Here is a 20,585-nt window from a genome sequence, read left to right as displayed (position 1 = left end):
ACATGCTGATGGTGGCAGTGGAGGTGGTTGTGTTATTCAGAGGAATATAAAGATTATTTTTTTAAGGCAGGAAGATGTTAAGGATATCCAGGAACATGCAGGATAGTACCAGTGTCAGATGGGATGCAGCAAATGTTTCTTTGCAATCAGTAGTAATTCAGATTTGTTTGTTATGGGTGAACGTGAGGGTCATCATTCTGACTGCAACTTGGTTCTTCCTACCAATGAGCAGATCCAAGATGAACTGTCAACTGCACAGATGATTGAAAGCAATTTTGGAATCAAGAGAAATAAAGATAGTTAGACATGAGAGAACAGTTGATGAATGAATGGCTCTAGGAGATAAACATTAGGAAGAGAGGGACCTATGTCCAGAACTGCCTCTTATTCTCTCCAGTCTTGCCTTATTTTTTGACCTTTCTATGAAGCTTAGCTCCCACATGAAAATAGGAGTAGAATTCACTACCTAATTATGCCATTCTTTCCACAATTTGGACCTAAACTCTATTAAGAAACATTTCTAAGGGGCGTCTAGGTGGCGTAGTGGATAAAGCACCGGCCCTGGAGTCGGGAGTACCTGGGTTCAAATCCGGTCTCAGACACTTAAAATTACCTAGCTGTGTGACCTTGGGCAAACCACTTAACCCCGTTTGCCTTGCAAAAACCCCAAAAAAGAAGCATTTCCGTAGAAATCTTTGACCCTATAATTTCTTTTCATAGTGAAACTTCATGTTCTGAATTCTTGAACCAAGCAAAACACCCATGATCCTTCTTCCACAAAACAATCCTATGAATCTCTGAAAGGGCTTATTAAGTCCTGCCTTAACTTTTACTTCCCCAAACTAAATGTTTTCTGGTGCTTCCAAATGGTATGGTTTCCAATTCTCTCACCATCCTGGTCATTATCTTTTGAAACAAGAGTGTACTATTCAATACCCTTTCGACATAGTGACCCAGGATAAACACAGGACTCCATATATACCTTATCAAAGCAAAGAATAGAAGATCTGGTACTCCATTTTTTTTCCATGCTGTTTCTCTTAATGCTGCCCAAGATGGCTTCAACTTTTTTGGTTGCCATATCACTCTTTTGACTCACATTTGCCTTACCATCCTTTAAAACACCCCTGATCTTTTACATATCAACTAGAGTCAGTTATGTCACCATATTCTCGGGTACTTTGTTGTTTTTTTAATTCAAGAGCAGAACTCTCTTTCTAGACTCACAAAATTTCATGCAAACATATTTTTCTTTGATTACCACCGCTGAAGAGCAGTTTGGATCCCAGTTATTTCATACAACATGTTACATATCCCATAGAGGTTCAAATGATGTAAATATCCTCTTGGTCTTTATCAAAGACCTTGCTAAAAATCATATTGCCAACAATCATACCGTGTGCCCTTCTTCTATAGAGATATTGGTAGTCAACACTTCATCCATTAATAAAGTCATTAATTTATATTGATTCATTAATTCCATGAGTCTGCTCATTCAACAGTATCTGTCCTTCTTGTGTACAAGCATAGTTTAAGAGGCTCTGTCAAAATCCTGACTCAATAATTTGGCATTCCCATGATCTGCCAGCCCAGTAAACTTATGTAAAAAGGAAATGAGTTTAGTTTGAGATGACCTTTACTTTTTCTTTTTTGACAAGGCAATGGGGTTAAGTGACTTTCCCAAGGTCACACAGCTAAGTAATTATTAAGTGTCTGATACCATCTTTAAACTCAGCCCCTCCTGACTCCAGGGTGAGTACTGTGTCACCTAGCTGCCCCAGGGATGATCTTTCTCGAGGAAATCCATGCTGCATTGGAATATCTCCATTTTTCTTTCAAAAGCTTATAAAACATCTCTTTAGTAGATCATTTTAGAAATTTTCAAGAAAAAAAATGTTAAGCTCAAAAGATTTACAGTTTGAAGACCTATTGATATTTCCTTTTTAGAAAATTGTGACATTATCTACTATGCTGATTAATGAATTAATTAGATTTGAGTGCAAACTATATGTAGGGAAATAGAATAAGTCTGCTGGTATAATCTACTTTCTTGACTTTGATCACTGGCTCCCTGGACCTGTAATGGCCTGGATATGCAAATGAACCCAGAAAGATTGACTAGAGACAGATTGTGAAGGGTTTTGAATGTCAGTTGAATTTGTATACTATTCTAGAGGTAATAGGAAGTCATTGAAGTTTCTTGAATTGTGTTGTGAAATAATTAGCCTTGAAAAGTAGCTTCAAAAGGATTGTGGAAAAGGTGGAAGCAAGGAGGTGCTTTAGGGTAGCTATTTCAATAGAACTAGGTTTGTAGAAGTGCCATCCTGCAATGGTCTTCCAGCTTTGCCCCACCCCTCAGGATTTTACATTCCTGGGTAGTCGTGTATCTTCTAACTGCCAGATGCCAGTGCGAACACCTCCTTGGAAAGTACAACTTATCAATGTAGTCATTATCTAGAACTATTGATGCTTTCAGCCTAGGGACTCCCTGAAGGCAACATCTGTTGGGCCTCTTAGACTGGGGGCTCCATGAAAGCAGATTCTTTGCCTCTTCTCATATCAAAGGATCAATGAATTTATCCATTAGAATAGAAACTCCCTGAGGATGGAACCATCTCCCTTTCATGACTGAGGACTAACTCAATGAAGACAATCTCTGTGATTAGAAATAATATAATTTATGTAACACTTTAACATTTACAAAATAATTTATATATATTAACTCATTTTAACATCACAACCCTGTGAGATAGGCTCAATTATTATCCACATTTTACAGAAAAAGAAACAGAGAGGTTAAGTGACCTGCTAGGAAGAGTCTAAGGTGGAATTTGAACTCAGGTCTTCCAGACTTCTGCCCCAGTACTCTATTCTCTATCTCATTTTACCTAACAGTTACAAATGCCAGCTGTGCCCATAGCACTATAAGAGTCCCACTCTGAAGCTCCCCAACAACACCTGAAAGTGATGACAGTCAAGGGTTTCCTGCTCTCACCACAGGCTCCATTTTACTTCTCCTTTACTCCTTCCCAGCAGGGGCAGGCTCTGCCTGCTGACTGATGCCCTTTCTGGTAGTGACAGAAAGACAGGGTCTTGGCAGCACCAATTCCAAAACAAGGAAGACCTTGGGTATAAAGGAGCTTCTTTTCCTACACAGGGACTCTTAGACAAAGGGGCTTATGGATTGGAAGTTCTACCAGGGGTAATTCTGAGGACTCTTAACAAATACATACAGAGCAGGATGATAAACTGGAGAAGGGGGAAAGGGTCATTCTTCTCCTGGCTACTTATTCTGGTGCTGTTTTCTTTGTGGGGAATTCAGACAGGTGAGTCTGGGCAAGTTGGGATGAAGTTAGGGGCTGAAGGGGAGCTCTGAGCTTAACATAGAAAGTTTGATCTGATGTAGGAAATAAAATAATGACCTCATATTCTTCCCTATTGTACTGGACACCCTGTCTGTTGTCAAACCAATGGGAACTACCAGTGTGATAGAGGAGATATTGATTATGATCTCGAGCAACTCCCAGTCTGATTGGGAGACTCAGTATAGACAGAGGAAATATATGGGAACAGAGAAGCAAGATTATAACTTGGAGTATCTAGACAGAACTATTATTTTGTTTCCTGGGGATAAAGTGCAACTGACTCCCACCAATCTGAGTCAATCAGAGAAATATCTTCAGGGAAAGATAGAGTTTATTGTTTTAAAGGCAACTTCCTAGTTTTTGTTCATTTCTCAGAAAGAATCAACAGGGATCAATGAATGATGGGATGCAGTAGGCAGGGAAGTGCAAATAATGAAGAAATGGGAGTTCAGCATTCTTAATTAATGTGCCAAAAGTTTAGAGATCTCCTGAAGGGCATAATGGGGACTGAGGCTTTCCTACCTGAGGGGGGGCAGGAGGAAAGACTGAACAAAGTGATGGGGAAGGGAATTGAGACTATACCAGTGTAGCAACTTGATAAATGCCATGCGTTGTTATCCTATAACATTGCCTTTGTATGTTATAAGTGTGTTTTTAAAAGTTTATAGGTGTCCTTCATGAGTGGTACTAGGGAGCAAAGGATGGAGAGCTGCACTGGGAATCAAGATTTGGGCTTCAGTGCCACCTCTTATAGATACTAAATGTGTGACTGTGAAGATGACATAGATACTCCCCATGCCCCAGGGAGCTTCCTGACAGTAAGGTGCAGAGTAGGTGTATTAGAAACAATCTTACAGATAGTTCCTAAGCAGATGAAATCACAGGCGTGACTGTTTTTTAAAAGCTTCATTTCCCTAAGTCCAATGCTATATTTCCTAAACCTCTACTTTTTGACAGAAAGACGTCTCCCATGTTTAACCAGGGCAGACCGAAGTAGGGATTTATTTCAGTGGGGTCTAAGATAAACCAGGGAGAAGCTGGCTTAGGGTAGATTTTGACTGAGACCTGTGAGTCGTTGAGAAAGTGATTTCTAGAACTACAGGCTAATCCCAGTCAGGGCTACTAGGATCTCCCTTGGCTAAGGCTAGTCCCTGATTGCCAGAAGGGCATTCCCATCTATCTCAGTACTATGGTCTATGAATTAATGTGGAATTGTTTCACATGGTGATCTTGTCAGCTCACATGGCTTCAGTGATCATCCTTATGCTGATTATTCTCAGAAGTATTTATTAAGCCCTTACCTTTCTCCTGACCTCTAATAACTCATCTGCAAAAGTCTCTTAGACATCTTAAACTTGATTACAAAAGCTTCTCAACATGTCCAAAATGGAGCCCATCTTTTCCCATAAAACTTCCCCTTTCCAAACATTTGTACTACTGTCAAGAGCATCTGAGCAATCATTTAGGTTTAAACCCTGAGCATCATTTTCAACAGTTTATTCCCTATCACTCCCCAGGACTTGTCAAGTCCTTTTCATTTAAACTTTGTAACATTTTTATATATGCTCCCTTCCCTCCTCTGACACTACTACCCAACTAAAATAGGCACTCATCATTTCACACCTTGACTATTGTAATAACCTTCTCGTTCTTCCTGCTTCTAGTCTCCAGGTCCTCCTCTCCACTCAACTGCCAAATTAATCTTTCCCAACCACCAATCTGACTAAGTCATTCCTTTAGTCAATAAATTCTAGTGGCTTCCCATGATGTTCAGGATCAAATATAATAATATCCCCCTGTTTGGCAGTCAGAACCCTTTATAACATTTCTCCCTTGTTCTAATACTCACTCTCATTGATACTTGATTTATATTCAGTCTTGTGATAGGTTCTGATTGGAAAGTTGGCTGTACTCATTCTTTTTCTGGAATGTTTCCTGGAAAGGATTTGGAATTCCCCATCTTATATAAGTGTAACAGTGATTATCCCAGCTCCAATTACTGAAAGTCAGCAGTGCTATATTCTTTATCTCCTCTTATACTTGTGTCATTGGCTCTCTATCCAAATTCTCTGCTAATGAATCCAGTCTCCACCAGTGGTATTCCCTCCGTTACAGGAGGGAAGTTCTACAACCCAGTTTAGTTTAATTACTTCATATGACTTTTTGCCAAAGAATATTTAGTTCAAAGTCAAAAGAAATATAAAAATGTACTCCTCAATATACAGAGCATACTTCTCCCTTACATCACTTCATACTCCAGAGTTTGGAAGGGGATTAAGATATAACAACTCAATTCTTACATGGCAGTTTATATAGTACAAAGCTACCCTTGACCTACAGTCCTCAGTACCTTGGCTTCTCAGAGATTTTGTTAGGATCTGGCTAGCTGCACAATTAACTTGGAATCTTGACTCTATAGTTGTTATGAATTGGTTCAAAGGCAGGTAGGAGAGAATCCAAACTCTTTACACAAAACAGAGAGGATCAGAAAAATAGAAATCTAATGCCATCTTTCAGTGCCCACTGGGGAGAGGGGAGGTCTTCTTCCTTTACCAATTAATTCACTATTTCCCTACTCTTTGTGAATTTTCACCATCTTTGAATACCAAGAAGAAAAAAGTTCAGGAAGGAGAGTAAGACTACTGTAACCTGTAGTTTTAACAATATAGCATATTTTAGCTACACATTCAATCAAAGGAAACTTCTCTGATTCATGTGATAGGGAAATGCAGGATATCTTCTCTAAGACATAAGATGCCCTCTTCATGTGATTTAAACAAACTCCAAAACCCTGATTTCATATATTAATGATGAAAAGTCATAGCAGGAAGTGGATGGGTGTGAGAAAATTCTAAACTTCTGAGTATCTCTCATATCTGGTGCCTCTTCTCTCTTTCGCATTTTGCTTTTCAGCTTATCACAAGCATGAAATGAAATTCATTGCAGTGGGCACTTCCCGGACTCTCTTGGACCTCACTTCTCTTAGCATCATTGATGACATTCAGTGGATTTCTTATCACAAATCAAGTCATCAGATTGTTGTGAAGGAAGCCTGGATTTCTGAGGCCCTGGGCATGGACTTAATTGAGGAGATTAAACATTTGCTGATGGACCACGAGGGAAATTTCCAGTTTGCTATTCATCTCTTGATAAGAAATGAAACCAAAACTGAGAGTAAGTCAGTACCAAACATCCCTTACCCCCATCCTTGATCTGATCCTAAAATTTCCTTTCAGTCAATTCTGATGGACCAATTTCCTGGAACCTGATCCATTAGAATGATATCCCAGGAGTTCAAATCTCTTTTGCTTCATTCTGTGGGGAAAAGATCGTGAAGGATCCAATCTGAACCACATCAGCTGTACAAGACTAAAATCCCTTAAAGTTTACACAACAAATTGAGTTTCTGTCCATTAATTTCTTCTCAACTTCATAACTCTTTAATTTTTTTTCAGAGTATCCCATATTTCTCCTCCCACAGGGAATCACACATTGCAGATTCGTTTTGATTGTGAATTAGATGGAGATATCCAGCTGAGTAGCCTTGTAAAGTATGGCTTAGATGGAGAAGATTTGATTCAGATAGAGGGGCTACAAGGAAAATGGATGGTTCTGAACCCTAGGGGTCATAGCTTCATATACATTGTGGAAAGTTCTTTCTGGACTGAAGCAAGAAAACTTTATAATGAGAGATACTGTATTGGATTCATGAAGAAAATTCTTTGGAAATCAAACATGAAAAAGAATTGTGAGTACATCCCTCCCCCTCCCCTCTTCTTCCCCTTTCTCCCCATCCTTTCCCAAACCATCTCTGTCATCTTAATAAGTAGTAGCTGGAGAACTAGAATTAGGAGGCAGAAGACCAGGAATGCAGCTCTTTCTAACAATAAAATGATACACAGTATAAATGTGATGAGTTATCTTTATTAGCTTATTCAGATGATTAGAGTTCTGATGCCTCATTATGGTAAGGAACTCATAGTAGTTTCCTTAAGGCAGTATTTCCCCTCCAATTTTTTTTTGAGTCTGATTACTCTTGAGTGTTGTAGACTTCCACATTCCACAGATTATAATTGTGTTTTTAGGATTCTTTCGTCAAAAAAATATTCAAATACTCAAATGCATTTGCAGTCTTCTCCATGTGGATTCCACCTCTAAGTGATGTTGATGATATTTCCTCCATCATTAACCATTCTAAGCAATTCTTGTCTCCATTTTCCATAAATTTGCCACAGGCAGCTGCCACCTGTGCTGTGATCCTTCCTTGATTTCACTTTGTAAAATTAATGTTTCATTTGTTAATTACCATAAATATATTTTCAGAGGATTGGAAAGTTTTGATCTAATGTGGAAATATAACATCTGATTTACTTGGTTTTGTCTCCTGTTTTAAATTCGGATTTTATTTTTTAATTGAAAGAAATAATTTCTCTCTCTCGTCCCTTGAAAAGATAGGAAAAGAGAAATTCCTTTTAGTAAATATACATAGCTAAGTAAAATGAATTTTTTTATTAGCTGCATTACAAAAAATTGGTGTCTTCTGCATACTGAATCCATCCCCTAGCTTTCAGGACAAGAATAGCATGCTTCATTATCAGTTCTTTCAAAGTTATTTCTAGCAAATATGAGTGAATAATTTGTAAAATTTGTAAATAATTTGTAAAATTAACACAACATTGCCTAGATAAACATATATCATTGATTTATTTCAACCCTTTCACTTTTTAGCTGAGGAAACCACAATTCAGAGATGTTAAGGGACTTATTTAAAAATCACAAAGGAAGCAAAGATCAGATCCAGGATTTCTCATGAACTCCCAGTTTAAATCTTTCCACATCATATGACTTCATGGTATCTTGACCAGGGACAGTATTGCCAATCATGGGGTGGGATTTATCCCATTAGAGAAACTTTCTTGGTATCTTTGCCACAGGAGGGGAACTGGTAAATAGGATAGTAAACAAGTTCTGACTTATCCTACTAAACAAGGGAAACTTTAAGCACAGAACTGGGACATAATTTAAATCTGTTGGGAATGATCCAGCTTAAGAAAGCTCTGATAGAATCATTATTGTGTTATTGTGAGAAATACTTTGGATACTAGAATATTATGAGGATATGCCTAAAATTCAATGGAGAGTCTAAGATTATAGCTGATAGACTGTGTACCTAGTTATGCCATGGATAGACCACTAGGTGTGAAGTTCGGAAGAGTTTGAATCTACTCCCAGCCATGTGACTCAGGGCATGGTTTTTCTTGATTTTTGGTTTTCCTTATTTTTTCTTATCTGGACAATAATAGTATCCACCCTTCAGGGTTAGTATGAGCTCAAATGAGATAGTATTTGTAAAGTGCTTAGTACTGTATTTGGAAGTATTATGTAAATGTTAATTTAAAATTAGTATTATTCTAAAACTTCATTAATGTAATTAAAGTGCTGAATATTAAAAAGATTATGATTTGAACTTCTCATAACATTAACGGCTTATCATCACTTGCAATTGGTTTAGATGTCTCATTTTTATATAGAAATAGAGAACCACAGATTTTCCCAAATTGATAATTTGAATGTGAAGAAGGAGAAGGATGTCTTCTAAAATATTCCCCATCACTGACTAGGGGGTGGAGCCAAGATGCTGGCAGGAGAAGAGCCTCTCCTAGGTGCTCTCTCAAAAATATTTCAAAAATATTAAAATTATAACTCTAACTAAATTTTTGAGAGACAGAACCCACAGAAAGATCCAGTGAGGCAATTCTCTAGCCCAAGGTAAACTGGAAAATAGTGGAAAATCTCTGTTCCATGGGGTTAGAGGGGCAGCCCACCAGAGTGAAGAAACTTCAGCCTCCTGAGAACAGCCCCAAAGTGCCTGGGAGCTATGGCTCTCAGCAGCAGAAGCGGTTTCCTGACCTGCACCCTGGGGAGCACTGGGCACAACTTGGAGGATCAGCTGGGAGACCTCTGCCAGAGCAATCCTGAAGTCTAGGCTGTCAGGACAGTTGCAGCAGCCAGTAGCACAGATCCAGGAACCAGAATTAGGAACCAGGAAGCAGGAGCCTCAGGCAACTATGCCCTGAGTGCACAGCCCACCGAAGGTAGGGAAGTGGAGGAAGACTTCTGAGGTCTGTCCTCTGTCCCTGGAACAGGACTCTGGGACTCTGATCACATTCAGATCCTGGTCACAGTCTAGGTCCCTCCATTGAACAGGGACCCCCCCAACCCTGTGGCAGAGGGATGTGCTTATGGTCATTCACAGACCAGGAGGGAGGACAGAGCTTCACACAGGGAGATCCTTGTGGGGGAGGTGTTCCAATAGTACTCAAAAGCTCAGGAAGCACCCCAAAACCAGGCACAGGCTGGAGAAATGAGTAAGCAGAGAAAAAGGAGGAACACCATTGTGAAATACTTTGTCTATGATCCCAAGAAGGATCAAAATACTCAATCTGAAGATGAGGAAGTACAAGCTCCTGCATCTAAAGACTCCAAGAAAAATAGAAATTGGGCTGAGGCTATGACACAGCTCAAAAAAGATTTTGAAAATCAAGTGAGGCAGATAGAAGAAAAATCGGGAAAAGAAATGAGAGAGATGCAGGAAAACATGAAAAAGAATTCAGCAGCTTAGTCAAGGAGATCCAAAATAATGCTGAAGAAAACAACATGTTATAAACCAGCATAGGTCAAATGGATAAAACAATTCAAAAAGTTATTGAGGAGAAGAATGCTTTAAAAAGCAGAACTGACCAGATGGAAAAGGAGATAAGAAAGCTCTCTGAGGAAAACAAATCCTTCAGATGTAGAATGGAGCTAAAGGAAGCTGTTGACTTTACAAGAAATCAAGACACAATACTTCAACACCAAAAGAATGAAAAATTAGGAGAAAATGTAAAACATTTCATTGAAAAAAACCAACTGATCTGGAAAACAGATTCAGGAAAGATAATTAAAAAATTATTGGGATACCTAAAAGTCATGATCAGGAAAAAGAGCCTTGACATCATTTTTAAAGAATTCCTTCAGGAAAATTGCCCTGATATCCTATAGGCAGAGGGGGAAAAATAGAAATTGAGAGAATCCAGTGATCTCCCCATGGAAAGAGATCCCCAAAACCAACCCCCAGGAATATCATAGCCAAGTTCCAGAATTCCCAAGTCAAAGAGAAACTATTACAAGCAGCCAGAAGGACACAATTCAAATTTCATGGAACTGTTGTCAGGATCACACAAGACTTAGCAGCAACTACATTAAGGGCTTGTAGGGCTTGGAATATAATATTCCAGAAGGCAAAAGAGCTTGGAATGCAACTGAGAATCAACTACCTGACAAAGCTGAACATCCTCTTCCAAGGAAAAAGATGGACTTTCAATGAACCAGGGGGATTTAAAATGTTCCTGTGGAAATGACCAGACCTTCAAATACAGGACTTAGGTGGAGCATAGAGAGTAGAGGAGAAGGGTAATTTATGAGGGACTTAATGATGATGACGAACTGCACGTATTCCTGCATAGAAAAATGATGCTGATAATGCTCATATGAGCCTCATCATTTGGTAGAGCAGGTAGAAGGAGCTTTTATAGATGAAGCACAGGAGAGATCTGAATTTGAAGATATATTGTAAAAATGGAGTCAATAGCTAAAAGGGAAATGCACTGGGAGTGAGAGAAAGGAGAGGTGGAATAGGCTAAGATACTTCATATAAAAGACATTTTTTTTGTAATGAGCTTTTGCAATAATATGGAAGGGGGAGAAGGTGAGGGGGAATGAAGGAACCTTCACTCTTATCAGAAATGGCTCAGAGAAGAAACAGCATACACAATCAATAGGGTATAGACATCTGGAGTAAGGAGAGAAGGGGGACAGGGGAAGAGGGGGGGGATGTGGGTGATGGAGGAGAGGGTAGATCATGAGAGAGAATAGTCAGATAAAATACATTATCTTTTTTACTTTTTACAAGGTGCTGGGATTGGGTGGCTTGTCCAGGACCATGGGGTCGGGTGCTTGCTGGGTCTCTGGGGTGATATGTGGGCTTGGGGGCCTCTTCTCCCCAGGGCTTGTGCTTTGTCCGCTGCACCACTCATCTGCCCACCGCACATTTTGGAAAGGGGTGGGGTGAAGGGAGAGAGAGAATATAGTATATGGTAGTGGGGAGGAATGCATGGAGGGAGTTACAGTCAGTGGTGGCAACTATGGAAAAGAATGGAAGTAGCTTCTGTGATGCACTGATGATGAAGAATGTGATCCACCCAAGACAGAGTTGATGGTATCAGAACACAGACTGAAACACATTTTTTTTCTTTCTTTTACTTTATTTCTCATGAGGTTCTATATTTTTGTGGGGGAGGGGGTATTATGTTTGCTCTTAAACAAGAATATTTTAGCAATGTATAAAGAATTGTGGAATTTGAACAGAAAATAAAAACAAAAAAAATTCCCCATGCACATTACTTTGCCAAAACTGAGGTGATGAAACATATTAGACGTAGAATAAGACACTTGTATGTGTATGTTTGTTTATAATCAATAAGAGAATTTATTTTCCATGGCTATTTATGTCTGGTACCAGAGATGTATTTTCTTTTAAAATAGGATATATGGAGGAAAAATATTAGTTTTCTCTTAATTTTAAAAAGGAGGTTGGGGTACTGCAGATGTGACTCTTACATGCATTTTGGATGTGGTCAGTATTATTGGTTTTACCTGGCTGATTTGTTTTCTTATAAAAGACTTCACCCAGAATGGTAATAATCACTAAATGTTGATAATGTAAAATCAAAACATATCAATAAAACATTAAGATATATAAATGTAAATATATGTAAAAATAAAATATAAAGCAGCTACAACTTCAAGAACAATATTATTATGTCTAGATAAGTAAATATCACCAAATATATTGAACTTTATAAGATGACAAAAAATTTAATTTTCTAGTTATCATAATTAGTGATATGATAAAATATATATAATATAATATTATATATGCTTTAAAATAATAGTATGATAGAATAAGCTATCATGGCATATTTGTGTTTTTCTTTATTGATGTGATATGGAAATAATAGAAAATAAAATGGAGAGGTGGTTGGTCATTCCATTTTCATCTGAGAAATCAAATGAGAGGAAACTCCTTCCCTCCTCAGGCATTCTATTTTAGTTTTTAATAGCTCGTATTCATAACCAATAAAAAGAACAAGATAATATAAACAATAAAAACATAGCAAAAATAGGTTTCTGGTGCTAGATACAAAGGGGGTAGCTTAAAGAGAGGCAACTGATTCTGATAGAAGGAAAATGTTGAGGATGGATCAATAAGGAGTAAGGTAGGGAGGGAAGATAAAGGGATGAATGGATCCTAATTAATTTGGGAATGATGTCTTTCTTCTTGCTTTTCTTCTGCCATAAGTACCACCAGAGGTGTATGTGTCTCGCCAAGATTTCCCCAGTGGCACTATCACCTTCTCCTGTACAGCCACAGGCTTCTACCCACAATCCATCTTGCTTCACTGGAAGATGGACATTGATGGTGCTTTACAGGGAAAAGAGAGTTCGACTGGCACCCTACCTAATTCTGATGACACCTTCTATGTCAGAATCTCTCTGGAGATCCAGCCAGGAGATCCAGGGAGAGGTTATGCTTGTGTGGTGAATCACAGTCAGCTGGACAAAACAGCTGTGTACTCAGGTGAGTGTCTCAACCAAGCTGACTGGACCCAGACCCTGAAGGTCAAGGAAGGAGTTATTGTTAATTTCTACCCACAACTTTTTCTGTTTGGTAAAGGCTTCCACAGCATATTTCCCACTGCTACAATTTCCATTGTATCATGGAGAAATATAATTCTTCCAATCCCACTAATTTGTTGACTCTTCTTCTCCTTCTGTAGTTCCTGATAAGTCACCCAAGGGGAATTTGTGGGCTGTTGCCTTGAGTATCATTCTAGCAGCCATCCTGGTTATTAGCTGTTTTGTGGTTTTCACCAAATGGAAGAAGAAAAACTCAGGTGTGTATTGTTAGTTTAGAGGAAAAGGAATGGGAAGAAGAGAACACAAAAGAATGGAACAAGGTCTTATTATGGGGTTGATGTAAATAACTGTGTAGTTTGTGAAAATACCAGAAACAGAATCTCAGAAGTATGAAGGTACTTTGCCATCTAATTCAAACCTTGTAAGAACCAATTTCTCTGTCCAACATTCCCAACAAATGATCATGTTTATTTGGATTGAAGACTTCAAGTGATGGGGAAGTCACAATTTCAATTTTTTTTTACTGATAAATTTGCCTTTTGGAAAGAAAGCATGGATTAGTGGATAGAGAAGGTCTGGGATCAAGTCCATCTTCTGATGCAACCTGGTTGTGTTTTGCTAGGCAAAAATCAGTTATCTTCTCTGTACCCTAGGCAGCTATCTAGTACTCAAAGTTTCCGAGAAAATGCTAACTTCCAATTAGCAGTGTGTCTGACACATATTATGCCTTTCATAAAGACTGTAGACAAATTGATCTGGGTATTTTTTCCTCTAGCAAAATCACAAGCACAGTACATGTATATATATATATATATATATACATATATATATATACATATATATGTATATAAATATATATATATGTATATATATATATATATTATGTTTTGCTTATACATCTACTACATTTCCCATTGCATCCATCCTCACTTTTTCCTAGAAATACATCTCTTTTAATAAGGAATTTAAAAAGAGGGGTTGGGAATGTGTGGGATGGCTTAGCAAAACTTGCCAACACATTAGTTACAAAGAATGACCAAAGTTGCTTTGGACAGTTTTTGGATTTTTAGACAGTTTAGATTATTAAGTGATTTTTTTTCATATATGAGAGGCTGAATTTTTTTCTATTTACCTTCCAGTCTTCCTTTATTTGGGAGCAAGTGAAATAATTTTAATTCTTTTTTTTTGCCTAGAAGAAATCCATAAACTTAGATGATGATGATTATGGCATAACTTCCTTCAAACTATGCATATATGGAATAGTAGCAAATTTTCTCATTATTCTAGTCACTTAGTTCTGGGCATGCTCTAGTTTATTTTCCTTCCTAAAATAGAGCATTCCCAAGGGGCATAATAGTTTGTTCTTTCCAGTTTATTTTTTCCAGGACATAGTAAAACAGGGCTATTGCTGCCTTTATTTAGCATGTTGTATCTTTATTCCTACATTCTAAGATCCAGCTTTTTGACTAACTTTTAAGGAGTTTAATCTCCATTAAAATTGTTTTTACACAAAATGTTATTTAGCTATAGTCCCCAACCCAGATATGGGATTTTACATTTATCTCTTTTACATTTAATCCACCGCATGTTGTCATTCACTGATCATCAGTGGATGATAGCTTTTGAATGTGGGCTTTGAAATATTTCTAAACTCTGCCAGTTATAGAAATCATAGACCTATATTTTGCCTTGAAATAGACTTTGGGCATCTTTGTCAATTGTGTTGTGAAATCCAAGACAATGACATTTCCCTGATTGACAGTGATCCATTCAGTAAATGGAACTAAAGTTCTTCTGGAATGATCTGTTTTTCTTGAAGCCATGCTGCTATTTCAGTGATCATTTGTAGTGATTGATTTGAAAGGGAAATTCCCCTGAGTCAGGTTTTGTGTATTTAGTCAGTTGAGCAACATTCTCTCCTTAATTATTAGATTTCATCTCTTTATTATATTGTAGCCACTGACTACTTGAGTTCAGTTGTGCCTATGAGGAATCATTATTCAGATTCAGGAAAGCAAGGATGGAAATAAAACAAAGTTACGACACGTAGGAAGAGATAGGGAGAGAGAGAGAGAGAGAGAGAGAGAGAGAGAGAGAGAGAGAGAGAGAGAGAGAGAGAGAGAGAACAACCAAGCAATGTTGGCTGGACCACAGGTCAGAGAAGACTATGACCAACTCAGGTTTTTATGTCTTACCTCTCCTCCAGAGGACAAAAGGTGAACTCCCTTTCTCTTACTGGACCAGGAATTAGGTAGAAGGTAAAGCCTAAGGAGATCAGGACATAAATTTTACATTAAGCAATGAATCAGTGGTACATCAAGAATGAGGATCTCCATCCAATTTGAGCAGCCTTTAAGATTACAATTGTTTCTGTTATTTACATCTCAAGAGTAGGTGGTGGTCAATTTACATCTCCACCCAACTTCTACATTTACAATTCTCTTTATCTTTTCCTTGCATCAATATGAGTTTGGTTTCATCAGTAATTATTATTATAGGAAAAAAGGGGAAGCAAAGTAAGAGTTGAGCAATAATGATGTTTTCTCTCTTTCACTAGTTAACACCCAAATACCCCATTCCTTGTTCCTATCCATTGTTTGTTCCTCATTCTCTCCCTACTGGCAAATATAACCTTAAAAATGCCATGCTTATTGTTGCACATAGATCCCCAGTTTCAGTTCATTATGGACTTCCAAGTTCCGATCATTCTTTTTATAAAATAAACTTTGGGGGTTAAACTTTCATCTTCAATAATACATATTTTCCAATGAATCTGGCCTTACTCTCAGAACATTTTCCCTAATGACACATAGTAAAAAGGCATAAAAGAATCAAGGAAAACTAGTTCAAAAACAAAATATACAAAAAAAGACTTTTATCACCTGGAATATTTTACTCTAATATTTTTTCCCCATTCTAGAACACAAGGCAAAGCTTCTCATGTCTCTTCTTTGACATTAAGGATATTCAATATTATTGTGAAGCTTCCATTTTCAATAGTTTTCTGTTTGTTCTTTCCATTTGCCTTTTATAGGAATTTTTCATATTGTTTTCTTGCTCATCTTACTATACATTATATCAGTCCATATGTCTTCCTATGATTTTCATATGTATGTATCATCTTCATTTTTCTTATAGCACAATAGCATTCATAATATTTATATGCCACAGGTTGTCCCCAAAGGATTAGCACCTACTTTATTTCCTGTTCTTTGTTATTATAGATAGTGCTTCCAAAAATATTTTTATCTGAGGTTTTTCCTATTAAATGATAGCTAACATTCAGCTAGTACCCAGAATATTTGAAGCGCTATATTTAAAAATAAGTTTTCATTTTATCCTCATATCAACCCTGAGTGATAGGTGCTATTATTATTCCACCTTACAGATGCAAAAACTGAGACAAATGGAGGTTAAGTGATTTGTCAGAATCACATAATTATTAAGTCTCAGAGATCATTTTTGAATTCATTGCTTTCTAATTCCAACCCACCATTCAGTGCATTATGGTGCCACCCAGTGGCCCTTTCTGTCACTGATCTTTGTGACATGCCTAGGCATGGAATCTCTGGGCAACAAGGCTTGTGGATATTTTAGTCAGCTTCTTCCCATGAGTCCAAATTATTCTGAACAATTTGCAGATTCACCAGCCATGTGTTAGTGTGCCCCTCTTTCCATCACTTCTCCAATTATCTTTTCTAATGTGGAGAGGAGGTGAAACCTCAGAGTTATTTTGATTTGTATTTGTCAGTGCTTTGAAGTTTTCTATCATATAGCTGTTAATAGGTGGTTTTCTTTTGAGAAGTCCATGCTCATTACATTTATATATGGTTCTTTGGGCCACATATCTTTTGGGGAATGATTTTTGGTTTTGTATATTCCTATATATCTTAAATATCCGAATCTTCTAAGAAATGGTCCAAAGATGTTTTCCGATCAACCGGTTTCCTTAGTAGGCTGTTTGCATTAATTTTTATCATACTTTTAATATAGTTTAAAGTTATCTATTTAATCTTATATAATTTATTTTGTAATATATAATATATTTTTATCTTATATAATCTTATATAATCTTTTATGTGCCCCTCAACTCCTAGACATAGTTTTCAATTTCTAATTCTTTATGGTATGATATTTAACAGTCAGGTCACATATCCATTTTATGTTTACTGTGATGTATATATTTATGTATATATACATAAATATATACATCTATATAATATGTGTGTGTGTGTGTGTGTGTGTGTGTGTGTGTGTGTGTGTGATGTATTGTCAGACTTCTTGGAAGTTTTCCAAGCTTCTGCCTTTATTCTTTTTTTTTTTAGGTTTTTGCAAGGCAAATGGGGTTAAGTGGCTTGCCTAAGGCTACACAGCTAGGTAATTATTAAGTGTCTGAGGCTGGATTTGAATTCAGGTACTCCTGACCCCCCCCCCCCTCCACCAGGGGCGGGTGCTCTATCTGCTTCGCCACCTAGCAGCCTTTATTCTTAGAAGCTGTGGTTGTATATCCATCCTCTGTGATTTGCCTTGCTGCCAACATCTGTGCATGATTTAAAAAAAATCAAATTGGTGAATTTTCTGGACATCCACATTTATCTGTTTAAATAAAAATCTTTCCATTTTTCCTTCTCATCAGAATGGTACCTCTTTGTGACCTCAAAAAATCCCTCTTGAGGACAACTGGTCCAAGTTGACATTATTTTGCAGAATTTTAGTTTATGTAAATGTTACTCATCTCTCAGATGAGTAACTCATGAGTTACTCATCTGTCATAAGCTCTAAGATAATGTGATCATTGATACACAATTATCACCATTTCCTTGACAGCACCCAATTGTTCTCGTTAGTAATACTATAATTAGACTATCCTAATGTTGGTTCCTCCACTATTTGAATGATAAAATCATTGTTTAGGAAACTCAAGGAATAATTAGTTGGATTTTTTTTTTAGCAGAAAGAGTTATGATCATTAAAATGTCATTTCTTCTTTATACCTTTGTTTTTTTAGTAATGTTTCCTGAACTTCTCTTTCTCACCCTGGGATTCTGGGTTTGAACTCAGGTCTTCCTGACTCTAGGGCTGGTGCTCTATCCATTATGCCACCTAGCTACCCCTTCCTAGATTACTTTTTTAAAATTAGATATGCCTTTGTGGTATGAATCTCATCCCAGCAATTCTCAGAGATAAAGTCAAAATTTAATTTTTGCCTTAGGATCTGTAATTATACTTGTTTATTTGCCATATTTTTCACATTTCTTCCTTGGGAAAGAAACTGAAGCAAACAGGGTCACACCTGGTACCTTTACTACTGCTGGCAATAAAGAGACATGACAAAAAAGAGAAAAAAAACTTTGAGGAGTGGTTATCCAGGTAAGAAGACAGCATATGGAAATACCAGAACTTCTGGACTATGTTATAAAACATAAAAATGAAAGACTTAGGGGAAGCTAGGTGGCACTGTGGATCGAGTATCGGCCCTGAAGTCATGAAGACCTGAATTCAAATCCAGGCTCAGACACTTTATAATGATTTAGCTGTGTAACCTTGGGAAAGTCACTTAACTCCATTGCCTTGTAAAAAAAAATGACAGACATGTTCCAAGAATTTTCAGGGTCTTTGTTATAGAGTACAAGAGTATGCCAACCCAGCATACAACTAAACAGATTCATTTCAATTTATTTATCCATTCAAAATTCAATCTGAGTCAAGAGTGTCATATGATGGGTATATGTATGTATCAGACATCCACAGATGATATATTATTATATGCACAACAGTCATATATATACAAATATATGTGCATATATGCACACACATATATGTATACTCACATACATGTCTACCTACATGCATATTCTCAGACATACATACACCTATGCAAACATTTTCCTGAGCTATCTGACTCAGAGAGTTTGGGTAAGATCAGATAGAGCAAGCAGATAGAAAAAGGTACGTTTGAAAGATATTTAAATTATAACAAAAGAAGACCATGATCTTCAATAGAGCTACTTATACTTAAGTACTGGATACTATATGTTCTTCAGCAGCTAGATGATTAACATTTATTAAGCCCCTACTGTATGATATACTGGATCCTATAAAGGGAAAGGAATGGATTCCTGGTACTATTCCAAGTCCAATGAATTCTTTTTACTTATAAATTGAATAGGTGAAAGTTCAGATTCAGACTGTGCCAAAGGGATATTAAGGGGCAAGTGTGAGAAACTGAAACAGTCAGAGTTTAAAATTACTTGTCTAAGATTCTACAGTAATAAGTATATGGGGCTGACTGAGCTTAGCTCTTCCTGATTTCCAGTCCAATACTTCACCCACTGAGCCACCAGCTACATTAAGATGAAAAAGAGGAAACAGAATTAGGAACACTTGATAGAAGCCTCAAAGAGATAAATTTAGGCCTGATAAATGACAAAATTTCCTGCGGCTATCTTCTGTGATAAGGGAAGCCTTGGGAACCCATGAGTTGGCTTCCTTCAATGAAAAGTCTTCGATTATAGGCTGGGTGGTCAATTATGGAAGGGACAATTGGTCATGCATGATGGTGATTAGATGGCTAAGGTCCCTTCACACTCTGAAATTCTGTGACTCTGTGATTGACCCCTCATTGTTGCTAAGAACCATGTAGTCTTCTGTGACTTTCCTTTGTGATTTGTTCATAAACTGAGAATGGATGATAGAGGGAAATCATCCTGAGAGGGTACAAACACAAGACTGCTGAACAAAGGAGAACCCTCAGGAAGGCTAATGAACAAAAGAGAGCCCTTGGGAAAGAAGATGGAACTTGGTTGGTGTCTTTGTAACTGATTCCTGAACCTTGATTTTATTCCCTTTCTTTATATCTTCCATTAGGTTGGGCAGGAAGAAATGGACATGGGGATCTTGGTATGAGTTTAATCTAGGAATTTTTTTTTCCTGCAGGGACAACTTCACAAACTTAACTGGAAGGACCTTTACCTTCTATTGCTTCTCTTGCTACTCATCTTTAGTGAATGAATTCATCAACCACGTAAGACGCCAGGGTAGTTGCCACTTCCCTGGTAGCCCCTGCATATTTGTCAGAGGGGTCATTTGATGCACACCTAAACATAACCCTATTCTTGTCTCTAACTGGCCTTTCTATGTAAGAGACAGGTGTGGTATGGGACATTCAATGAACCTTCATTAAATGTGGGAAACAGCACACAATCCACCACAGCTTGCTTAAGCAATAGGAAGAATGAGATCACAATTAGTTGAATTTATTTGATGGAAAATGTATAGAACAAACAAATACCTAAGTGTATTTAGAGGTGAAAATATTGGTATAATTGATTTGAAAGAAGAAGCTTAGTTCTTTGTTATAGGAGGAAATAGGGAGGATCTTCTTCCTCTCCTTCACTTTGAGAAATTTTCTGCCATAGTCTTCGGATATTATCTTCTCTGGGAACCCTTGTTCCCAGATAAAAAGTCCCTGCCCTAGTAGGA

General features: G+C 37.5%; 1 protein-coding gene across 1 annotated transcript; it reads left to right on the top strand.

Moving 5' to 3' along the window:
* Window positions 1-3,241: 3,241 nt before the first annotated feature.
* On the top strand, window positions 3,242-20,059 carry LOC141512879 (hereditary hemochromatosis protein homolog). Its single transcript, XM_074222214.1, has 6 exons — window positions 3,242-3,326; window positions 6,279-6,539; window positions 6,847-7,113; window positions 12,766-13,044; window positions 13,244-13,360; window positions 20,040-20,059. The coding sequence occupies exons 1-6, from the start codon at window positions 3,242-3,244 to the stop codon at window positions 20,057-20,059; spliced, it is 1,029 nt and encodes a 342-aa protein (XP_074078315.1).
* The last annotated feature ends 526 nt before the right edge of the window (window positions 20,060-20,585 follow it).

This window comes from Macrotis lagotis, chromosome 1 (assembly GCF_037893015.1).
Source record: "Macrotis lagotis isolate mMagLag1 chromosome 1, bilby.v1.9.chrom.fasta, whole genome shotgun sequence".
Taxonomy (NCBI): Eukaryota; Metazoa; Chordata; class Mammalia; order Peramelemorphia; family Peramelidae; genus Macrotis; species Macrotis lagotis.
The sequence above is the reverse complement of the archived record's forward strand: the minus strand, read 5'-3'. Positions and strand labels throughout refer to the sequence as shown.